The 21,311-nt window shown below is 43.6% G+C and overlaps 1 protein-coding gene across 1 annotated transcript; it reads right to left on the reverse strand.

The window, feature by feature from the left end:
- Positions 1–656: 656 nt before the first annotated feature.
- RAB39B (RAB39B, member RAS oncogene family) lies at positions 657–20,097 on the reverse strand. Its single transcript, XM_028714377.2, has 2 exons — positions 18,484–20,097; positions 657–10,821 (listed from the first exon to the last, which is right to left on the reverse strand). The coding sequence occupies exons 1-2, from the start codon at positions 18,696–18,698 to the stop codon at positions 10,395–10,397; spliced, it is 642 nt and encodes a 213-aa protein (XP_028570210.2). The 5' UTR covers positions 18,699–20,097; the 3' UTR covers positions 657–10,394.
- Between the last annotated feature and the right edge of the window lie 1,214 nt (positions 20,098–21,311).

Here is a 21,311-nt window from a genome sequence, read left to right on the forward strand (position 1 = left end):
ATTTTTATATTTTTGGGAAGCCACCCAACACTACTACTACTACTTCTTCTTCTTTCTTCTTCTTCTTCTTCTTCTTCTTCTTCTTCTTCTTCTTCTTCTTCTTCTTCTTCTTCTTCAACACTGAAACTTGAAAGACTTATAGCAGAAACCTCTAGCGCCTGTTCCTTTCAGCAGATGGGCATCAAAACTTTTGAAATAATTATTAATGTAAATGTTGACGATGATGGTGGAATGGTAAATAGAGATTGCTTTAGTTCTTAAAATGATGGAGAGCTTTCAAGTTTACCCAGTGTTGGAGGTGGCAGCCCAAAGTGCTATACCAGGGGTCAGCAAACTTTTTCAGCAGGTGGCCGGTCCACTGTCCCTCAGACTTTGTGGGGTGCCGGACTATATTTTGAAGGAAAAAATGAACAAATTCCTATGCCCCACAAATAACCCAGAGATACATTTTAAATAAAAGGACATATTCTACTCATGTAAAAACACGCTGATTCCCAGACCGTTTGCAGGCCAGATTGAGAAGGCGATTGGGCCGGATCCAGCCCCCGGGCCTTAGTTTGCCTACTCATGTGCTATATACCTTAAGATCCCAAAGCATATTTTTGAACCTGTAGAAAATAAATGCATGTTTAAAAGACAAATCTAAGATACTATGGTAAAATAAAAGGACATTATTTTATTTAGATTTAGAAGAAACAGAAGACAGCAATATTTCTGGTGAATAAGAATACAGAACTTAACATCCAAATAATGCAAAAAACATCGATTATGAAGCAAAATGTTTCTTTCTCATTTTTCCTTTTGGATTACAGAATTTTTGTATATAGTTTCATCTCTTCAAGCTATAGATTTCCCCCTCCTCCAAGAAGTTAGTTTTTGCCTTACTAAGAGACAAGATGGTGCTCTTGTGAGAGTTTGAGTTGATGGTTGAATAAAATTATATGTGTTCAAGCTGTAGTGTTATAGGTGCTGAGTAAGGCTAATAGTGCTTCACCTAAAAGTTCCATATGGACATTGGATCTCCTAGATATGTAAGGCACGTCTAGCCTGAGCTGTTAGGGTGGATGTAGGTTGGTATCTTAAAACTTTAGGGATGAGTATGTTTCTCTTGTGTTTGTTGCTCACCTATCTTAACTTAGAGAATTGCTACAGTTCATGAGTTAGCACATTCACACCTTTCATTTAGTCTTGCCTTGTTGCACTGTGCTTTAATCAGTGTGTCCATATCTGCTAGTGTACATGGCAACATAAATGAAAAAGGCATGAGCAAACACCAAAACTTCTTATGGAACTGTCTGAACACAGTGCAGAAATAATAACAAAGGATAGTGGAGCCTGAAATGGTTCTACTGCTGCACAAATGAGGTCAGCTAATCTTGCAGCCCTAAAATCCTAAAATCATGTTTTGCATGCCTCCCACACTTCTAAAAGATGGGTGAAATGGCTATCCAAGCATCTTTAATCGTCACGTTGCCACAGAGCCTTGGTGCCTCTTGGTTACAATGGGAACAATCAAAAGAATTACAAGGGCACTTCTATACATCCAAAGGGTGTTTGGACTTGCTTGAGCAGTCACTGTCCTCTTGTTTTGTGGCACACTTTCATTGGAGGCTTTTAAACAGGCCAGGTGGTCGTCTGTCAGATTGTTTTAGCTTTGCACTGCAGATGATTGGGCTAGATGACCACTGAAACCCCTTCCAAATACAATTGTATGATTCTAGGAGAGTTTTAAAAGTGCTTTTTAAGCATGTGCACAACTTGGGGATGACTTAAAGTAATTCTATGGATCTCTGCCTGTGAATGTCTCCCTTTATTTCCCGAAAGCTGCAGCTTCTGGTTATTCCACAGTGGCCTAACACTGCTACTCAGTGTACTCAATAACTCTTGATTGTGTCTAGCCATGATGCAGCATGAGGGACTGAGAAGAGCTGTGGTGCCTTTGAAAGAGCTGAGAGCCTTTTACTATCCTAGGCATGATTGGTAGCCAGAACTGCTGTATGGTAGCAGCAATCCCACCTCACTATACAGCTCAGCCAGTTGAAAGCCCACTGTTAAAATGCTTCAGAATGGGTCTGAGTAAAGACAGTCTGAGAACTGGTCAATTCCTGGATGGGAAATCTCACATACCCTATCTTGAGCTCCACAAAATAAAGTTGGGATATACAGTATATTTGTGTGTATGTGTGTGTGGCAAGCACCCTCTTAGGCAATGATAGTCCAGAGAAGAAATTCCTTTTCTAAGACTGTGCTTCAGCAAGTTGCTGTAACACCAAACTTCCAGTGCATTGCCCCAGGACTGCAATAATTCTAGGATTCAAATCCCTGCAGTTTAAAGGAAGAGGTAGGTGCTTACAGATTCAGTCGTTCACACATGGTCATCTCAGCACAAGATCTTGAGGCAAATGATGTGACATCCTTTCTGAAGTTTCATCATAAGAGAAGAGTTGCTTATACCAAAGGCCCACCTACTCCAGCATCCAATGCTCATAGGGGTCCTCTACATGCAACAGGACGCTTCTCACTTGTGAATCTTTGCAATAGACACTGGAGCTAATACTTGGCCATCATGCCTAGTAACCAGATAGCCTTCATGAATTTTTATTAGCCCTATTTTAAAGTCATGCAAGTTAGTGGCCATTACTAAATATTGTGGGTGCAAACTCATCACTTCCAGCTATGCACTGTCTTGAATCTTCCACTATTACTCAACTGCAATTTTTCCCATAGCCCTGAATTATTCTATAAACATTCATCATTCTCCATCCCTCGATTTACTCTCCATTTTTTCTAAAGCAAACAGCTCCAACTGTTGGAACATTTCCTCATAAATATGTACTTCCATACCTTGATCTTTTTGGTTGCCATTTCCTGATCCTTCTCTGGTTATATTTCCCATCTCTCATAGGAAGCAATGTTTTCTTAAGAGGATACATGTACATAACCTTAAGAACAGAAAATATGCTTATTGCTTCAAGAACTATTTTCTCCTACATACAAATATAATTAATTGACTCAGATTCTATAATCAGGTGACAACTCTTGTCTTTGGTGGACTACAACTCTCATCACCCCTGGCCAATGCCCTTACTAGCTGGGGTTGCTGGAAGTTTGAGTCAAGCAACATCTGAAGAGCACCATAGTTGACTCCTGTTTTAAACCCATGATCTTGCAGGGATATATCCGGCTAAGTCCGTCCACCATCCATCATCCAGTTGGTAGCGTTGCTGCACAGATGGACACTTTTTTGGTTCCTAAGAACAACATGCTACAGAACGTTATCTTTAATCCTCACCTTCACCAGCTGTGACCAGGGCCAGGATTAAAAGGTCTGTGTGCAAAGTGCCTTCTGGTTCCTTTTATCCAATTGTGCTTCTGCTCTGAGCTGTACCAGGCCTACTGAGTCTAACCACCATTTGTCTGTCCTGCGGTTCTCCCAATACAGCATTGCTCTGAGACATTGTGGAAAGCTAGGGAGATCCTGCCACTGCATACCCTAGCTTTATTTCCCACAAGGCCCATTAGTGTTCCTGTGTCAGTTGGGTGTTAAAAGCAAGAAGGCTTTTTTTAATGGGAGGGGGGCAGCTAGAATGTGGCAAGAGGCACTGCAAAGATGCACTGCAAGGATGTTGACTCCCAACATTATTTCTGACAGGATGTACATTTGTCAGCAAATGTTTTCCACGTCTGGATTTTCAAAAGTTTAACTGCAGCTTGCACAAATGACATTGCAGAAGTGCAGCAGTCTAATCCACCAGCAATTCCTAGGTCATAATTTGCTTGATTTCAGTTAAAATGTCAGCTGTGTGCAATACAGGAATTAGCGACTTTCCTGTAGTTCACAATGCATTGCCTTGGCAGTGACTCAAATGGACTATTTCCCATCCTGGCTCTATAGAATAATTTATTCACTCTGGATTTGCACAAGAATACCAGTTTGAAAATGCCCAGAATAGTGGGAGACAGACCTTGTTCATATCTGTACCTTAAAAACACCAGTGGATTCTGTTAAAACAGTGCATATGTTTATTATTAATCTACTCTGTACTGGGTTTTTACCACCATGGTTGCTGTATACAGATGTTTGATGGGGTGGGGTGGGGAACAGCAGAGGAAATAAAAACACGGATTTTCCTTTACAAGTTTTGAATGTCACATAATCACATTAACCATTTTGCTAGATACAAGCATAGTTTTCATTCACACACAGCTAAATACAGTGGGGGTTTTTTTTGTCACATTTCATTACAGTGCATATAACAGAAAGCTAGGGAAAGTGTACAGTATAATTTTAATCTGGAGGTACTGAGAGATTTTTATTTTTTTTAATCCAGCATGCAGACTGAGATTGTGAGTTTACCAACAGGCTTGTTTTTATTTTGTCTGTCTTTGCCAGAGAGTGAAAATGAAAGAAAATGCCTTTTTAAAAAGTATTAGCCTCCAGTGTATCTTTCAGTAGTCAAAATGCTAAAACAAGTCAAGAAAAAGATGAGGTTTTTCATTTTACAAAGTCAAACCCCACTTCTATTTGTACAGGAGGAAGTCCCCCTCCCCAGATGATCATTTATATAAGTTGCCTAAAAATATAAGGCATTAGAAAGAGATTACATCATGAGTTTCGATCAGTATTATTGTACGTTTAAAGGTCTTAAATCAAATTTCCTATACATTTTACTTTCTTTTGTAACTCTAATGCAGTAAACATTATAAATCAAAGAGTCCAAACATGACCAAACTTTATTCCCTCTATGTGTTTAAAATGTATTTATTGAGGCAGGCAGCAGTTGAAATATATCTAATATGGTTAAAAACAGCAACTGCACTGGGGGGAAATGAAATTTGCCAGTATGCTAGTCTATGGATCCTGACGTAAAACGATGCTGGAATTCTTCATGCTAGTTGCTTTCTTTTGGATTCAACTGTATTTTTGCAGCTAAGAGGGCAGTCCAAAAAAAAATTAGAGCCACAAATCAGCATATAAATGTTATATAAATAGAGAATTGTAGCAAATGTTGGTCCTACTCAGAGCAGGTCCCTTAATTTACATGGGTCCATTGTGAGTAATATTGGTTATTATGCAAAATGTTTAATTCTTAATTCATTTTTAAAGCCAACTTGAAACATACCTGAATCTGGGGTAAAAATCAATGCTTGGCAAATTAATGACAATGCAGAAATAAATCTATAGCTTTTCCTGGGGTATTTATTTGCTGTTAAAAATGTTTTCTCACTACACTAGAATGACTTTGGATAAAAAAAGAGTAAGATTAATTAGAAGATTAATTGATGAGTAAGATTTTTTATCATGACCCTTACAGAGAAAAAAATGTCTTAAAAGGTTTGAAGCCATGAAGGGAAATAGTATTTGAGTGCTTTTTGAGGGTTGGGTAGAACTGAAATGTATCCAATGCTGATTTGCTTGTGAAACCTAAATTTTAATACATTAAGGTTGCAGTTCTAAACACACCAAGGAGAGAGTCCCGAAGAATGCAATTGGCCTTGCTTCTTAGTAGCCACACTTAGGTTTGTACCATCAGTACGTGAAGGAGAGAGGTCATTCTTGGCATACAGAAGCCCTTATGCCCTTACTGTCTCTGGTTAAAGGGATTTTAGGAGAGCCCCCTTTCTGCAACTTCAGAAAGCTGGTACCAATCCAAATAAACATGTTGTCATCATAATGGATTCAATAAAGGTAAAGGTAAAGGTACCCCTGCCCGTACGGGCCAGTCTTGACAGACTCTAGGGTTGTGCGCCCATCTCACTCAAGAGGCTGGGGGCCAGCGCTGTCCGGAGACAGTGGATTCAATGGAATGACCCAAATCCAGTGAAAGTTAAATCCAGTGAAAGTTAAATGTGCTGCTCTGAACTCAATAGGACAATAAGTTTCTGAAGAGGCTCTCCTGTGAGCCTCAGCAAAGTGAGTAGGAGCTTTTAAAAAATAATAAGGGGAAAAGACACACTCCCAGAAAACAAGCTTATATCCCAGCCAGATAAGGACTCCGGGAGTCGCCGGACAGCATTTTAAACATCCTCCCTTCCTTTGAGGCTCTTCTAAAGCCCCTTTGAAATCTTGCTGAAGCCATCCAAAACTCATTGAGGTTATCTAAAACTATTTGAGGCTAATTACAGCGCTCCGAGTTTCCTTCTCAATCTACAGATATTCCATTCTATCGCCAAAACTTTAACATCATCACCCTTCAAGAGACATGGGGGGCAGAAACTCCAGTTCTGGAAGGTTTTTATGCTTATGCAATTAGGGCTATCCTGGGCAGAGGCCCAGGGAGGCTAAAGGGGGGGGGGGGCTTTGCACCTTGATTTCTCAATGTCTAAATGCCATCTGTAAAGAGCTGCCCTCCCTAGACCAACAAGCAATGGCCTTACTTATATCATGGGGAAGATCTAAAGTGTTATTTATAAATGTTTATATTCCTCCAACTAGCTTAAATAATGACATCGATAGCAAGTGGAAAAGATTAGAAACCTTGGTTAAGTTGCTGATTTTGGATTATCCAGGGGCAAAGGTCCTGCCGGTGGGTGATCTAAATGCAAGGCTAGGGCCAGATGACTCCAGTTTAGCAACTAAATACAGGTGCAAAATCGGGCTTCCTGAGACGTCTAGCCCAGAAGCCCACCGAACCCCCTAAGGACCAATTGTCAAACTACGCTGGCGCCTGCCTTTTCAAATTTTCGAGGACAAGTGCCGTTGTGACTTATTTATGCCTTGTTAATTTATACTGGTCCTTGAGTATAATGGCTAACTTTCTTTGGATTTGAGCCAATATATTTGCATTAAGTATGTTGTGTAGAATTTACATAAGAATGTAAGGAGAGCCCTGTTGGATCAGGCCAAAGGCCCAATCTAGTCATTGATTGCCTTATCCTCCATTGATAGTCTTCTCCCCTTTAGAAGCCATCCAAAGAGTGGCCGCTACAATGTCTTGTGAGAACGAATTCCATAGTTTTAACTATGCGCCGGGTTGAAGATGTACTATCTTTTCCCTTTCCTGATTCTTCCAAGATTTTAACAGCTAGCATATGAATTAGTTCTGTGCAGCATATTTATGAAGTTAAAAAGGATAAATTATTTTGCTGTATTAAAAAAAATAATCACAAAGATAAAGTCAAGGTAAGTGATAAAAGTTGCAAGGAGCTGCACACTTAAGATGCTAGGCATAGGTTTTTTAGAATTGAAAATAGGAACCACCAAGACTTTGGTTAAAGAAGAAGAAACAGCAACAGCATCTTATTTGGGTTATAAATAGTATGAAAGACCACAATATTATCATACAAAAAAGGGAAACTTGTGTTCTAAGATGAAAAGTTTGAAAATGAACCTGCCTGGAATGAAATGAACATGTCAATTTAGCAATTTAAAATAAAATATATATTCAATTCAATTCAGTTATAGTAGGACAGAAAATGGGAAGTTTTAAATTAGACTTGGTTACAATGTTTATGATATAACTTCAGTATTAACGGATACTGGGTTTTTCTAGAGGGCTGCAACATAAGTCAATTGCTTAGATTAATTGATTATAAAAGCTTTTTGATCAACTAAAAAGGAGCCCCTAATTAATTGGGTAGTCATTTAATCTTACAATAATTTCTAATGCAAGCTCTTCTATAGATGGAAAGTGCCATTTCAGAAGAACCATGATGCCTGCTGTCCATTCTCTAAAACTGCTGTGCATTGTATCTAAAACAAGGATATGGGCATCTTTGGGCTTCCAGATGTTGTTGGACCACAACTCCCATCATCCCTGACCAACATATGGAGGGCCACAGGTTCCTTATCCCTGCTCTAGTCTAAAGCATTTATGGCATATTCACTGAGCTCAGTTTCTCCCATTCACTATCAGGGTCAGTTCTAAGTTTAGATCATCATCCGTGATCATTGGCCATGCTGGCTGATCTAATAAAATTTGGGGTCCAACAGCATGTGGAGAGCCACAGGTTACCCCACTCCAAACTAAAAAGAATGTATGCCTTTTTCTTTAGAAAACTTTAGAAATTTGTAATTGAAACAGCACAGAGTTCTGTGACACTTTAAAAAGTGACATTCTTTCATTCATTCTTTAAGGTGTCACAAGATACACTGCTGTTTTTGCAGTAACAGCATTTAAGCAAGGCATCTCTAGAAATCCATGCAATAAAAATTCAACCCTAATGTCAAGCCCAGAAAAATATAATAATTTTCCTTTGATTTTGTCTGTGGCTCCCTTCCCTCACTGATTGCATTCTTGCTTTGTAATATCTATGGGTTGGGCAAAACATTTCTCCTTAACTCCAATGAAAGTGGAATTTAGGATGGACTAGATTAATTGGGGATTGTTTTTAGCTATTTTTTTGACTCAAGATGAAATGCTGTTCATATCCCATTGCTGTTGCAAGTCTGCAAAAGCCTGGCTGGCAGTGAATGTCATGTGACTATTTGTGTAATTATTATCATCACATGACAAGAAGCAAAATATTATATGGGCCAATGTATATAAAAGTAGATGAGGGCTAGTTTGAAAAACGTCACCCCTCCAAAAACCTGTGTGTGTGTGTGTGTGTGTGTGTGTGTGTGTGTTTGCGCGCGCACACACACACTTGATGGGGAGGGCTTTTGCAAACTGCCCCTCGTCCACTTTTTCTCCGTCTCAAGGTGGATATTAGTGGTGTTTATTACAAAGCTAGTTACCCAATTAATTATTGAAAATAAAGACATCGGTATTAGCATTACCCCTAATATGACCTTTGTTGTGCCAAACTTAAAATTCTGTTTCCAGTTCAAACTCACCTGCATCTTTACAAAGTAATGATGTGGGCAGTTCTCTTAAAAGGATCTTCTGTAAGTATAAAGTGTGGAAACGCATGTGAAGGTATAGATTAATTTCATTCAAAATAATTATACCACATTCTTCCCCAACCTGGTGCTCTCCGGATGTTCTCTCTCTCTCTCTCTCTCTCTCTCTCTCTCTCTCTCTCTCTCTCTCTCTCTCCTCCCCCTTCCTGCTTCCAGGTTTGTTCCATCTTAATATCTATCTAGACCATTACACACACTAAGCTTCCTTTCTTTGCACATATGTATATCACTGAGTATCCTGCCAACACATTAGTTTCTTCCTAGGTATTCAGGGTGGCTATTATTGCTTACCTTAATTCATTTGGACTGCTTGCTTTCTTAATTCAGAACTCAACAAGTTTACCCTGAAACAAAGGCCCACTTGAAGCTTTGTAGGCCAGCATTTTATCCAGTTCTACTTTCAAAGTAAAAGCGTTCCTTCTTGCGCTCCTGACCGCTTTCCTGTGGGTTTCCCAACCACACACCCTCTTCCTTAGTTCTCTCTCTCCTGCTGTTCAGCTCCACCTTCAGATAGTCCTTTTGAACTTGTTTTCCAAAAAAATTCACCCCACAAAACAAAACGAAGAACACCCCCACTTCCCGCTCTTTGGGAAAAGTCTGTGCTCCCCATTTTGATGAGTCCTGCTTCCCTCCCCAGCCTTATTTTCAAGAAGTTTGTATTTTAAGAGACCCAAAATTGGCCACTGCAGCTTGCTACTGGTGGGAAGGCTGCATCCCTCTCTGAATTAGGATAAAATAATTTCCCATTTAAGAAATACTGTATGACTGCATATGGCTGAGAATTTCACCATTGCTGATAACAGATTTTACAGCAAATTCAGGAGTGGGGAGCATTTCCAGTTCAATAACTGAAGAAGTAGCACAAACGTTTGGTCTGTCAAATTACTGGAATTGGAACCACCAAATCTGGCTTGATCAGGAAAACACCAGTCTGTGTTCTATTCATTGCACCACATTTTAACAGTTCTATTCATTGCACTGCATTTTAACAAGAGTGATCTAACACTTCCCCCTTTCCTTTTAAAGAGAGTTGGATTATACTGCAGCAATATTATAGGCATGAAAGCCTTCGCCCTTTCTGCAAAATATGCTTTCCTCTTTGTGTTAACCATCAAGTTCTCATAAAAAGAATGGCAACCATGTTATGTTTTAATCTTCCTAAAAATATATAATAATAAGCCAAGATTTCTGTATCTCCTCCTCCTCTGAATATGTTTCATATTAATAGGCTTCAACACAAAGCACTGAATGACAGATTTATTTAAAACAGGGTTTGTAAAATTCCCTGATATTTACTACCCCTATTGGATCTTTTCTGCTCTTAACGTTACCCCATCTCCTACAATATAAGCATGCATCTGGGTTCATTCCTACATAACAGGGGGTTACAGCCCTTCACGATTCTATTCTTCAGAGGTTCAAAGCACCAGGCATTGGTACTTGCCATACTACTGTCACATTCTCTTCTGTCACACGACAAGTTTGTATAGCAGGGTATGTTTTGGTTAGTAAAGTTCAGCAATAATCTCTCCTTGCTTTCGTTAAGCAATCAGCACAGACATCTCCTGTCTGATTTCACCACCTCTTCTGAGGAGTGGACTACGTTTGGGACAAACCCACTCTTCACCCCTTCCCAGCCCTCCTGGATAGTAATTTCACCTCTCTTAACAAGCTCATATATGTCTCGAGTCAGGTCGGTGAAAGCTTTCTCCACATTAATGGCATCCCGGGCGGAGGTTTCAATGTACTTCATGCCATAAGCAAGGGCCAGTTTTTCAGCCTCGTGCCGGGTGACTTGCCGCTGAGTGTCTAGGTCGCATTTGTGGCCCACCAAAACGAACACGATCTGGTAAGGCTGGACGTGCGCTTTGGTCTCCTCTAGCCACTCGTGAACATTCTGGAAGGACCTGCGGTTTGTAATGTCAAAGAGGAGCAGACCGCCAACTGAGTTCCTGTAGTAGGCCTTGGTAATTGATCTGGAAGAGAGCAGCAGCCCAAGGAAGGAAATGAGAATAATTTTCAAGAGGAAAACGCTGGTGGCAATGGCTGGTTTCGTGCATCTGAAATAGCCAGTTAGGTGCAAATCCACCCAGAACACAGCCCTTTTGTGCTACACAGCAAAATAAAGGGGGTTTGTACCAGACAACACAAAGATTCTCTGCCCCACCATCTTTTTCTCTTACACAGTCTGGAAAGTTGTTTGTCTGTGCATTATGAATCTGTACACCTCTTAAGATATTATGTCCAAAAGTTGCATGGTGGTTGCTAAGACCAAGGAGCAGGTTTTCTATGTTTGAATACAATATAGAATCAAGAAGACTTACTGAACCTTTCAGAACTGTACTGATTTAAAAAAATAATAATTCAAGAGCAACACAGGGTTTGCGGTGGCTAGTACTTTTATCTTTCAATGGACAGTCTAGGAATTGATTCTAGAAAGTGGCTGGATTCCACTCCAATGTCACTGTTGCCACAAGACATTGGAAAATGTGTCTGTTTCATTCCCTCCATAACCACTTTTTTGCTTTACTTTTCATCTGTCCCAAGCCTGCTCTGCACAGGCCACATCTACTATTTTGCAAAGTAAAAAATATCCCAGATTTTCCTAAGTAGCAGTTTCCTCATTTATAAAATCTCAGCTGAACAGGTGATGAGAAAGAGGACCAGTAATCGCTGATCAATTTCAAACCAGCAACGCCCTAAATAAGGTGTACAATTGGGGGGGGGTATACCCTCACTACAGAAATTGGACCATTTGCTTGGGTAACATGTGAGCTGTAACATACAATGTATGTATTGGGCTGGAGGAAAGAGAAGGAATGGATGTATGGATGCAATTTATATGTGTTTGCAGAATCACACGGTAACTCTGTCTGGGCCATACCGCTCCAAGTTGCAGGTATGAAGCTGTACATCTTAATGCTGCTCTGTTGTTGTTGTTGTTGTTGTTGTTGTTTTATTATTAATTGAATTTCTATACCTCCCTTCATCCAAGGTTCACAGGGTGGTTTACACAAATATTCACACCATAGTAACAAACAATAAACCCCCTGTTGTGGTTTAAAAGGCCACAGATTGTTTAACTAGTGAAAGGTCTAATTACTCAATGCCCACCCCATATACCATAATATTTCCCTTTCCCCTGATATACTAGATTCCTACATGTGAGGGAACTTCTTGCTTTTATTTACTTGTGTTGGGGGTGCAATATTTTTAGCTACATTTACATCCACCCACCCTCCAAGGAGCAGAAGAAAATGAAAACGAATCTTGCCCTTTGCTTTATCCTCATTAACAACCTTGTGAGGTAAGTTAGGCTAGGAGACTGTGACAGACTCAAGGTGACCCAGGGAGTGGAGATGTGAAGCCTGGTGCTCCAAAGCCTAAGCCCACTACCTCATGTTGGCCCCACGTTCAAACATGCCAACCCCCACATGCAATCTGAAATGGTGCAGCCCAGCAAAAATGTAGGGACAGAAGAAGCTGCTGCCTTATATCACAGCTGACCACCGGTCCACCTGCCTCAGTATAGTTCACACTGAATGGCAGTGCCTCTTCAAGGTTTCAAGCAAGAGTCTTTCTCCAGCCCTACCTAGACATTGAACCAGGGACCTTCTGCATGAGATGCAGATAGCTTTTTCACTAGATTCTGCCATAGGCCTAAACAGGACAACAAAGTCTCAGTGTTTCTCCCAGCAGGTTCTGCTTCCACTAAACTGATGGGCCAAGAGTCTGCTAGTTCAAGTCATCCTCAAAATAAATGGAGAGACTAGAGTCACTTGGAGGTATTTGTAAACAAAACTCTTGACAATGCATACCACTCCACTCCACCCCCCTCACTGCATGTGGTATACAGAGGTTGGCTAGGTTTTATGAATTGGCAAGTGAATGGTGTATATAGAACACTCAATAGACTCCTAGGTTCCACACATCTCTGTGAACCTAAGGAGATGTCCAAAGGTGCCCTTTTGCATGCAGAAATTGTATTCTGGTCAAGGAAGCATTGCTTTTCATGAGCCTTCCATAACCTAGAGCTCTCTGGATGTTACTGCACTTCAGCTCCCAATAGCCCCAGCTATCATGGCCAATGGTGAGTGATGATGGGAGCTGTAGTCCCAACAGTGCTTGAAGGGCACCGGGGGTGGGGGGGGTGGAGCAGAAAGCTCCTTATGTTCTTATTTTTTCATTTAGTACACAAATAGTTTGTGTAACCTGCTGCTGAATGATGGCTTTAAGCAAGGCAATGGTTTTCAACCAGTGTGCCGTGGGGTGCCTTGAATGATGGTCAGGGATGCCCCAGGCAAAACTGGCCTCAGACCCTCTTTCCTTCCCTCTGATGCCTAACTAACTACCAGTCAGTTGCTGATCTCCCTTTCCTAGGCAAGGTTCTGGAGCGAGTGATCACAGACCAGATCCAGAAGCTTTTGGAAGAAGCTGATTTTCTGGATCCATTTCAATCAGGGTTTAGGCCTGGTTTTGGCACAGAAACTGCTTTGGTCACCCTGTATGATGACCTCTGTTGAGAGAGAGAGAAGGGAAACATGTCTCTTCTTGATTTCTCAGTGGCTTTTGATACCATTGACCATGGTATCCTTCTGGAGTGACTATCTGAACTAGGGGTGGGTGGCACCGCTTTGTGGTGGTTCCAGTCCTACTTGGATGGTCGTTCCCAGAGGGTGTTGCTTGGGGGATGCTTTTCAACCCAGTGGAACCATCGATGTGGGGTTCCGCAGGGCTCAATCCTACCCCCAACATTGTTTAACATCTATATGAAACTGCTGGGTGGGGTTATCTGGAGGTTCAGAGTACGTTGTCAGCAGTATGCTGACAACACTCAGCTCTATTTCTTCTTTACATCTACAGGTGAGGCAGTGGAAGTGCTGGACCAGTGTCTTGCCTCGGTAATGGACTGGATGAGATCCAACAAACTGAAGCTCAATCCAGATAAGACTGAGGCACTGTTAGTGGGTGGTTCCCTAGACCAGATGGCTGGGAGGTTGCCTGCTCTTGATGGGGTTACACTTCCTTGATGGGGTTACACAGGCTTGTAGCTTGGGGGTACTCCTGGATCCTTTGCTGTCGCTCAAGGCTCAAGTGGCCTCAGTGGCCCGGAGTGCCTTCCATCAGCTTCAGCTGGTGGCTCAGCTACACCCCTATCTGGACAGGTATGGCCTAACTACTGTTGTCTATGCTCTGGTAACCTCAGGGTTAGATTATTGCAATGTGTTATATGTAGGGCTGCCTCTGAAGATAGTTTGGAAACTTCAGCTAGTGCAGAATTCAGCAGCCAGGTTGCTCACCGGGGCAAAACGGTTTGAACATATTATGCTGATTCTGGTCCAACTGCACTGGCTACCAATTAGTTTCATGGGCCCAATTAAAAGTGCTGGTTTTCACCTATAAAGCCTTAAATGACTCAGGACCGCAATACCTCTAGACCTGCCTCTTTTCACATGCACCTACCTGGACCCTGAGATCATCTTCTGAGGCCCTCCTTTGTGTGCCCCCACCTCGAGAGGTCCGGAGGGTGGCAATATGAGCAGAGGCCTTTTCTGCAGTGGCTTCCCATCTGTGGAATGCTCTCCCCTGGGAAGTTCACCTTCATTATACACCTTTAGGTGCCAGGCAAAAACATTCCTTTTTAACCAGGCCTTTGGTTGATCTGATTGACATCCTATGCCCTTTTAAAATGTGGCTCTTTTTTTGGGGGGGGGGTGTTATTGGGTTGTTGGTTTTATTTTGATTATATATATTATGCATTTTATGTTGATCTTGTTCTGTTAACCACCCTGAGACCTCTGGGTATAGGGCGGTATATAAATTATTATTATTATTATTATTATTATTATTATTATTATTATTATACCCTCTCGTGTCTCTGCCTCCCCAGGGCTTGCACAGCTGTTTGTTGCAGCAGCCCTGGCTACAAGCTCCCCAGGTGAATGGTGCCTCTGGGGCTGGCCAGGGGGTGCTGGTTGCCAGGAGCTGAGGTGGCCTCGGAGTAAGCAAGCAAGTGGGTGAGGGAGCCCAGCCAGCCAGTCCACCAACCCTTGCTGTTGGGAATGGACAGGCATGTCCCAGGCCCCTGTGGGGCAGTGTGAGGAGCCACCTCTCTTTGGAACAGGGAGGGGCAGCAGAAGCTTCCCGGGGGACTCCCAAGGAGATGGGAGAGGAGAGGAGGCTGAGGGGACACTCTATAATGGAGGGTGTTCCAAAAAGCATGAGAAGCTGCCAGCTCTGCAGGCAAGGGGTGACATTACTGGGCTCCTGAGCCCCACAGGGGTGCCGCAGAAAGAATGTCGTTGGTCAAGGGAGCCGTGCACCCAAAAAGGTTGAAAACCTCTGCATTAAGGGGGTTAGATAAATTAAGGATAGGCCTTTGATATGATCCAGACTAAGTACACCAGAGAGCTGTGCACTGCAAGTGTAAACCATGAGATTTAAATCAAATAATAATGGGACAGCCCAAGACTAGAAATCAGGGTCCAAGAGGAAGGTGACTCAAGAGAGCATCTGTTAAGACCAGCAGCACAGCTGAAATGGTCACAGCATGTCATGTGATTTCTGGGGGAGTAGGGGAACAACATTTTTTATTCTTTATTCTTTATGTTTTTCAGCATTCAGTTCAATTGCATTCCTTTTCTGCTTTTCCATTTCCCCCCTCATTTATTTCCATGGGAGACCCAGTTGGTCTTCTGCTGCTTCTAACCTCTGCGTTTTTCATCCTAATGTCATGCAATTTTCAGGCAATCTGCCACCTCTTCACCTCACCCACCCTAAGCATCAGACTTGCTAATTTTCAGACAGATTGGACAGGTTATCTATTTTAGAGATTTAAAAAAATTAATATATCTGTCAGTTTCCCCGCTCTCTGTCCCCATTCTTCTCTATAACCTTTTTCTGACCTGTACTATTTCTCCCCCAGGCTGTTTTCTATATTTCATCCCAACCGGGGGGGGGGGGTGTCAACTTGAATAAAATATGGGGGGCAGGTAAGTGCCACCCCACATAATTGATCACATGACAGCGCACCCCCCCCCCCATTTGAACGGCAATACCCATCATCTTTGGGAAGTGCCAGCACCCTTAAATATTTCATTGGGGTGTGTGTGTGAAGGGCCCTTGGCCCCTAGGAGTTGGCTCCTATGATCCCAACAGAAATGAATGACGAATGAACCAAACAAAATAAATAAAAATATATTTCTGAACTCATTTTCTTGAATTTCCATCTGTTTCCATAACTAAAGTGAATTGGAAGAATGGAACTTGTTTTTTCATTAAAAAAAATGAATTCAATCCTTGGTGATTCTAAATGGAAACAGTCTAACCAAGCATCCTGTAGCAGAATCGCTGGTGAAACAAAACCTTTCTTTCTCATGTAGCAACTGGAGATTGGCTTCATCCTTATCCAAATGTAGCTCATGTGTAGAGGGCAAGCAAAATCCCTAAATTCCTCCTCTAGGCCATGCCAGAAATGGAGGGGAAGCATGCAAGCCTGCGAGAGGCTTGTTCCCAGCATAATAAATAGCTTATCACAATGTCTGAATGCAGCAGCGTTACAAAGTCACAAGATATATTAAGCTGAAGGTTTATTAGTTTTGTGGGCACACTAAAAACCTGACACTGGAGGCCAATGTGCTGTTCAAATCCCCACACAGCCATGAAATTCATTGCGTAACTTTGGGCTAATCATTCTCTCAGGCTAGCCTACCTTGTTGGGTTGTTGGGTGGATAAAATGGATGAGCGGACAGAACTGGCTTAGAACTCCTTGGAGGAAATGTGGGATACAAATGTAATAAAGAATTACTGAACTTTTCTGTGTATAAGACTAGGGTTTTTTTTATACTAAAAAACTAACGTTAAAAAAAGGGGGGAGTCCTAGACACAAGGGCAATCTCCCCCCATTTTCTTAATTTTGTGTCCCCAAAAATAGGGGGCATCTTATACATGGGGGCGTGTTATACACGGAAAAATACAGTAGCTTGCTTTCACCTAAGAGAATGGAGACACTACGTATACAGAAGCAATTATACATCCACACCCAGGTTTATTGGGGAGGGGGCGTGGAAAAATGAGATGGTGCACAGTTTCCTTCCTTCCTTTATGTAGGGTCAGAAATGGGTGGAGAAGTGCTATTTTAGTGAGAGAGGGTTGCTTTGTCCCTCATAAACACATTTTTCAATCATGGGGCAGGAAAAAGGACAGGAGGGGCATCTGCTGACTGGGCAACATTTAGTCTGCAAATCACATGTTGCTCCCTCAAGCCAGTTTGGTGTTTGGCTGCCTGCTCTTGACATAGCTCTGAAATTCAGCATCCAGGAACATAGCTTAACATTTTATAGTTCTTATGGTTAGTTATGGAGAAAGATTTGGAAATGTGTTGGCCAAATAGTTTAGCAAGGGTGTTGTGGGGAGGAAAGCGACCACTATCCACAAAGTCCTCATGGTGACACAATTTCAGAAGTCGTTATATCCTCAAGGCCTTGTTCAATGAGTAGCTCATGTATGTGCATATCAGGTCGGGAAACCTTTGGCCCTCCAGAAATTGCTGAACGACAAGTCCCATCACCCCCATCCACTGGCTGTATAGTTCAGTGACAGCTGGAAAGCCAAATGTTCCTCACACCTGGTGTCTATTAAGAATGGACCTAGATGTTTTTACAGGCATGTGGTACAGTACTCTCAAGGGAGGGGGCTGTACCACTTGGGAAGATACGGAGAAGGAAATCTTCTGTTTGAAGGCACCACTGCATCAAAGCTCCTTGACACATGTGGAAAGCCTGCATATGAGATCCCCAGTGGCCTGGTTTTCTTCTCTCTTTACATTAGGAGACCCTTACTTGGGCAGCCAGACCCTGAGAAATTGTTAAGGCCAGAGTCTCTTTCTTCCTGTCGAAGATGGTTGCTTGTGGCCTACAAATCTGCACTGTGGGAAAGTTTTCTTGAATAAATCTAGTACAAAATCTCTGCAGTATCAGCCCAGACATGGAGGATGGAGAGGGAAGGGAAGGGCTGGAGCTCAGCAGCAGAGCTACCAGAAGACCCTAGGATCTGCAAGTAGGGCTGGGGAGACCCCTGCCTGAAACCTTGGAGAATCACTGCCAGTCAGTGTGGACAACATGGAGCCAAATGGACCAATATTCTGGCTCGGTAGAAGGCTGCTGCTTATGTTTCTTTGAGAGGAGGGGCGCTCCTCAGCAGCCTTTGTTGTGCTTCTGGCTCCCTTCAGGATTCAATGAACAGCTGTTAGGAGGATAGGGGTGAGGGAGGGGAGGAAGCTGGGTGTTGTTGTGTGACCTGCTGTGAGATCCCACTTGGAACCCGGACCCCACCCACCCCAAGGCCCCCCACCCGCAGCAAGGTGTCTCTTCTTCCCTCCTACTCTGGCTCCCCCATCTTCAACGACAAAGCAAAATCTAACCGCCACCCAGCTGTCCGGGTCTTCCACCATCCTTAACAATGAAGGCTGTTCTGCAGAAGAGCAAAGATGTTTATGATGGTGGCGGCGGGTAAAAGGGACAGAACTCGGGGCGCAGTTGCAGCCTCCGCCGCGCCGACCTGCCACTCGCCCTCCACCCGCTCACGACATCCCCCCCCCCGCCCCCAAGCCCCATCCTCAAAAGTGGCTCCTCCTCACCTGAATCTCTCCTGTCCGGCGGTGTCCCAGATCTGCAGCTTGATCCTTTTGCCTGGTTCGATCTCCACCAAGCGGGAGAAGAAATCCACACCCACGGTGGGGTCGGAGACTTGGGCGAAGCGCCCTTCGGTGAAGCGGCGGATGAGGCAGGATTTGCCCACGGTGGAGTCCCCGATGACGATCAGGCGGAACTGGTAGAGCCAAATGGCCTCCATGCTCCACCTTCCCCAGGCGGGGTAGCTCCGGAGCCGGCGCTTGGTGCTGGTGGTGTCGGTACCGCCGCCGCTGCGTCTTCGCCCCCGGAGAGACCAACCACGCGGATGCCGGAGGCGCAGCGTCTTCCGTCGAGGCGCACAAGCCTGGCGCAGGGAAGCAGGAGCGAGCCTAATGCAAGCCTTTCATACCCGACCCAGGAGGGTCCCCCGCCACCTCTAGCAACTCGAGGCTGCGCTCCCGGCGGCCCGCAAGGCGGAATGGGGCGCCGCGTTGGAGAGCGAGCACTGGTTGAGGAGCGCGCCGGCGCGCACGCACCGGCCACTGGGCGGCGTTCCTCTTCCGTCCCCTTTTGCAGCTTCTTCTCGTCTCCTGGGAGAGCGAGCGAGCAGGGGAGAAAAAGGGGGAAGCGACGCGGTCCTTGTCGCAGGAGGTCTTCTCTGGAGGAAGAGGAAGAGGAAGAGGAAGAGGAAGAGGGGCAGGTCCTACAGAACGTGGCCGCGTGGGAGTAGACTCCTAGGCTGGTGCTACCGGTGTTCTACACACACACACACACACACACACACACACACACACACACTTCACAAATGTTCCCGCTGAAAGTGGACGGAAAGGTCAGGGGGTCCGAGACACCTCACCTAAGCGCCTTCTCTCCCCTTCCCTCGAGCCAAAGCAGCACATTTCTTTTTAAAGCAAGACAATAAGAACGCATCCTTTCTGACCGTCAGCCCGTCACACCGCTCAGCCGAAGAGCCGCCCCTCTCATTTTTGCCAAGGAAGGGGTCTTGTCGTTTGCAATGACAGAAAACGCGCGCCCCCCCTCCTCTAATCTTTCTCAAGCCCTTGGCTTCGGTGGTGGTGGGTTGCTGTTCTTGTTTAGTTCTTGTTTTTTTTTTGTTTTGTTTTTTTTTTTTTTTTTACCCCAAGCCCCCACAAAAGGCTCTCAGCAAGACGACCTCCCGGCTGCTGTCTCAGCGCTCCCCCAGGGATCCGCCAGGCAACCGGTCCTCGGAGAGCTGCAGGAGGAAGGCTCTTAGGAATATTGTCCTCAAACGAGGCTCCATCCTCCACCTAAGGCAGGCCAGATGCTCCAAGCCCGTCCGGGCCTTATTACGAGGCAGAGGGGAGCGAAGGACCTGGCAAGGCAGTTACCTTGAAGCTTTCCGTCGGAAATATGTCAGGAGGAAGGAGGGATGCTTCTCAAGGACATCTGGTTAGCACCAGGTGGGTTTCGTTTGCCTCCAAGAGAGTAGAGAACATCCACCTTCCTGTTTGCGTTCTGCCCCCCCCCCCGGAAAAAAGATACCCAGCACTTCAAAGATGGAGGGGCAGCGAAGGGGAGAGATGCAGGCGAGATCACAGAACTGATGAAATGGCAGCAGCATCAGCACCAAACAGTCTGACTCATCATTGGCATCAGCAGCTTACTGTACTGCCCAGAAGAGAGGAGCCTGCAGGATATTGTTGGTTTTGCCGTTACCACATTGTTTAGAAGTGATGCGCCCTTAAAATAACAAAACTCAGACCTCTCCCAACAAAGAATAAGATCTCTATAAAAACAAAAACACCCCCCCCCCCGCGCCACCAATTTGCTAACAGATCAGCTCCGGAGAATCAAGAGTCAAGGAGAGCAAAGCAGAGGTTGAGACTGGCAACTATGCCCGGTGTAGAATTAATAATAACCGAGTGACTAAACCACGCACTGCCCGCTCAAGATAGGAATAGTATGCAGTTCAATGGCGCTGGGCTGTAAGACACAAACCATTCTGCCGGCCACTTTTATGGCTGATTTTACTTGAGAGGGCTGTGCTGCACGTTGCACTGCGAGATAGGTAAGAATAATACTAAAAAAAACCCATACCAGATACAAATAAAACAACAAAAACCAATGTCCACAACAAATTAGCAAAACGAGCAATAAGCCTTCAACAGCACAGCCTCTGTACCTCCCCACCCCCAATAAATTGGTCCCATTCAATTCACTCCCAAGTAAATGAGCATAGGATTGCAGACTAGAACTTTAATGCAGATTAAACATAGCCATTAAAAATGGCTGGTAAATAAAAATGTAGATTGTAATCCTGTAGGCAAAGGACTGTGTTACCATTTTGTTTGGAAACCTTTATCCAGTATTAAGCAATGCTGAGATAGATGGACCAGTGGTCAGATTCCCTATAAGGCTCCTTATAAGCCATATTTTGACTCATGCTTGAAACATTAGTGTTGGTTTAATTAATTAAATTAAATTAAATTGGTTTTAAAATTAAATTGATTTTACTTTTACTCTTTTTAATACCTGTTTTTAAATTTTAATTCTGACGTTTTTATCTCCTTAGAGATGTTTTATCTGCTTGGAGATTTTGAAATCAAGCAATATTATATATATCGTCTACCTCCTGGTGCATCTGTAGGCACTGAATGCAGCCTTTGATCTAATGAAACATAGGAACCTGCCTTACACAGAGTCAGACTACTGGCCAATCTAGATCAGGAAGGCTGTGTATTAAATTCCTGGCTGACAGTAAATGCCCAAGATGACACCTGTGTGCAAAGCAAGATCTAAGCCCCTTCAACCCCCTTTCCTTCCTTTTGAGAAGCCTGACTGTTCTTGATTC

This window comes from Podarcis muralis, chromosome Z (genome assembly GCF_964188315.1).
Source record: "Podarcis muralis chromosome Z, rPodMur119.hap1.1, whole genome shotgun sequence".
NCBI lineage: Eukaryota > Metazoa > Chordata > Lepidosauria > Squamata > Lacertidae > Podarcis > Podarcis muralis.

Coding starts and splice junctions, on each gene's coding strand:
- RAB39B (XM_028714377.2), bottom strand. CDS start 18,698: ATGGAGGCCATTTGGCTCTACCAGTTCCGCCTGATCGTCATCGGGGAC. Junction 10,822..18,483: donor GCCGGACAGGAGAGATTCAG/GTGAGGAGGAGC, acceptor GCTCTCTTCCAG/ATCAATTACCAAGGCCTACT.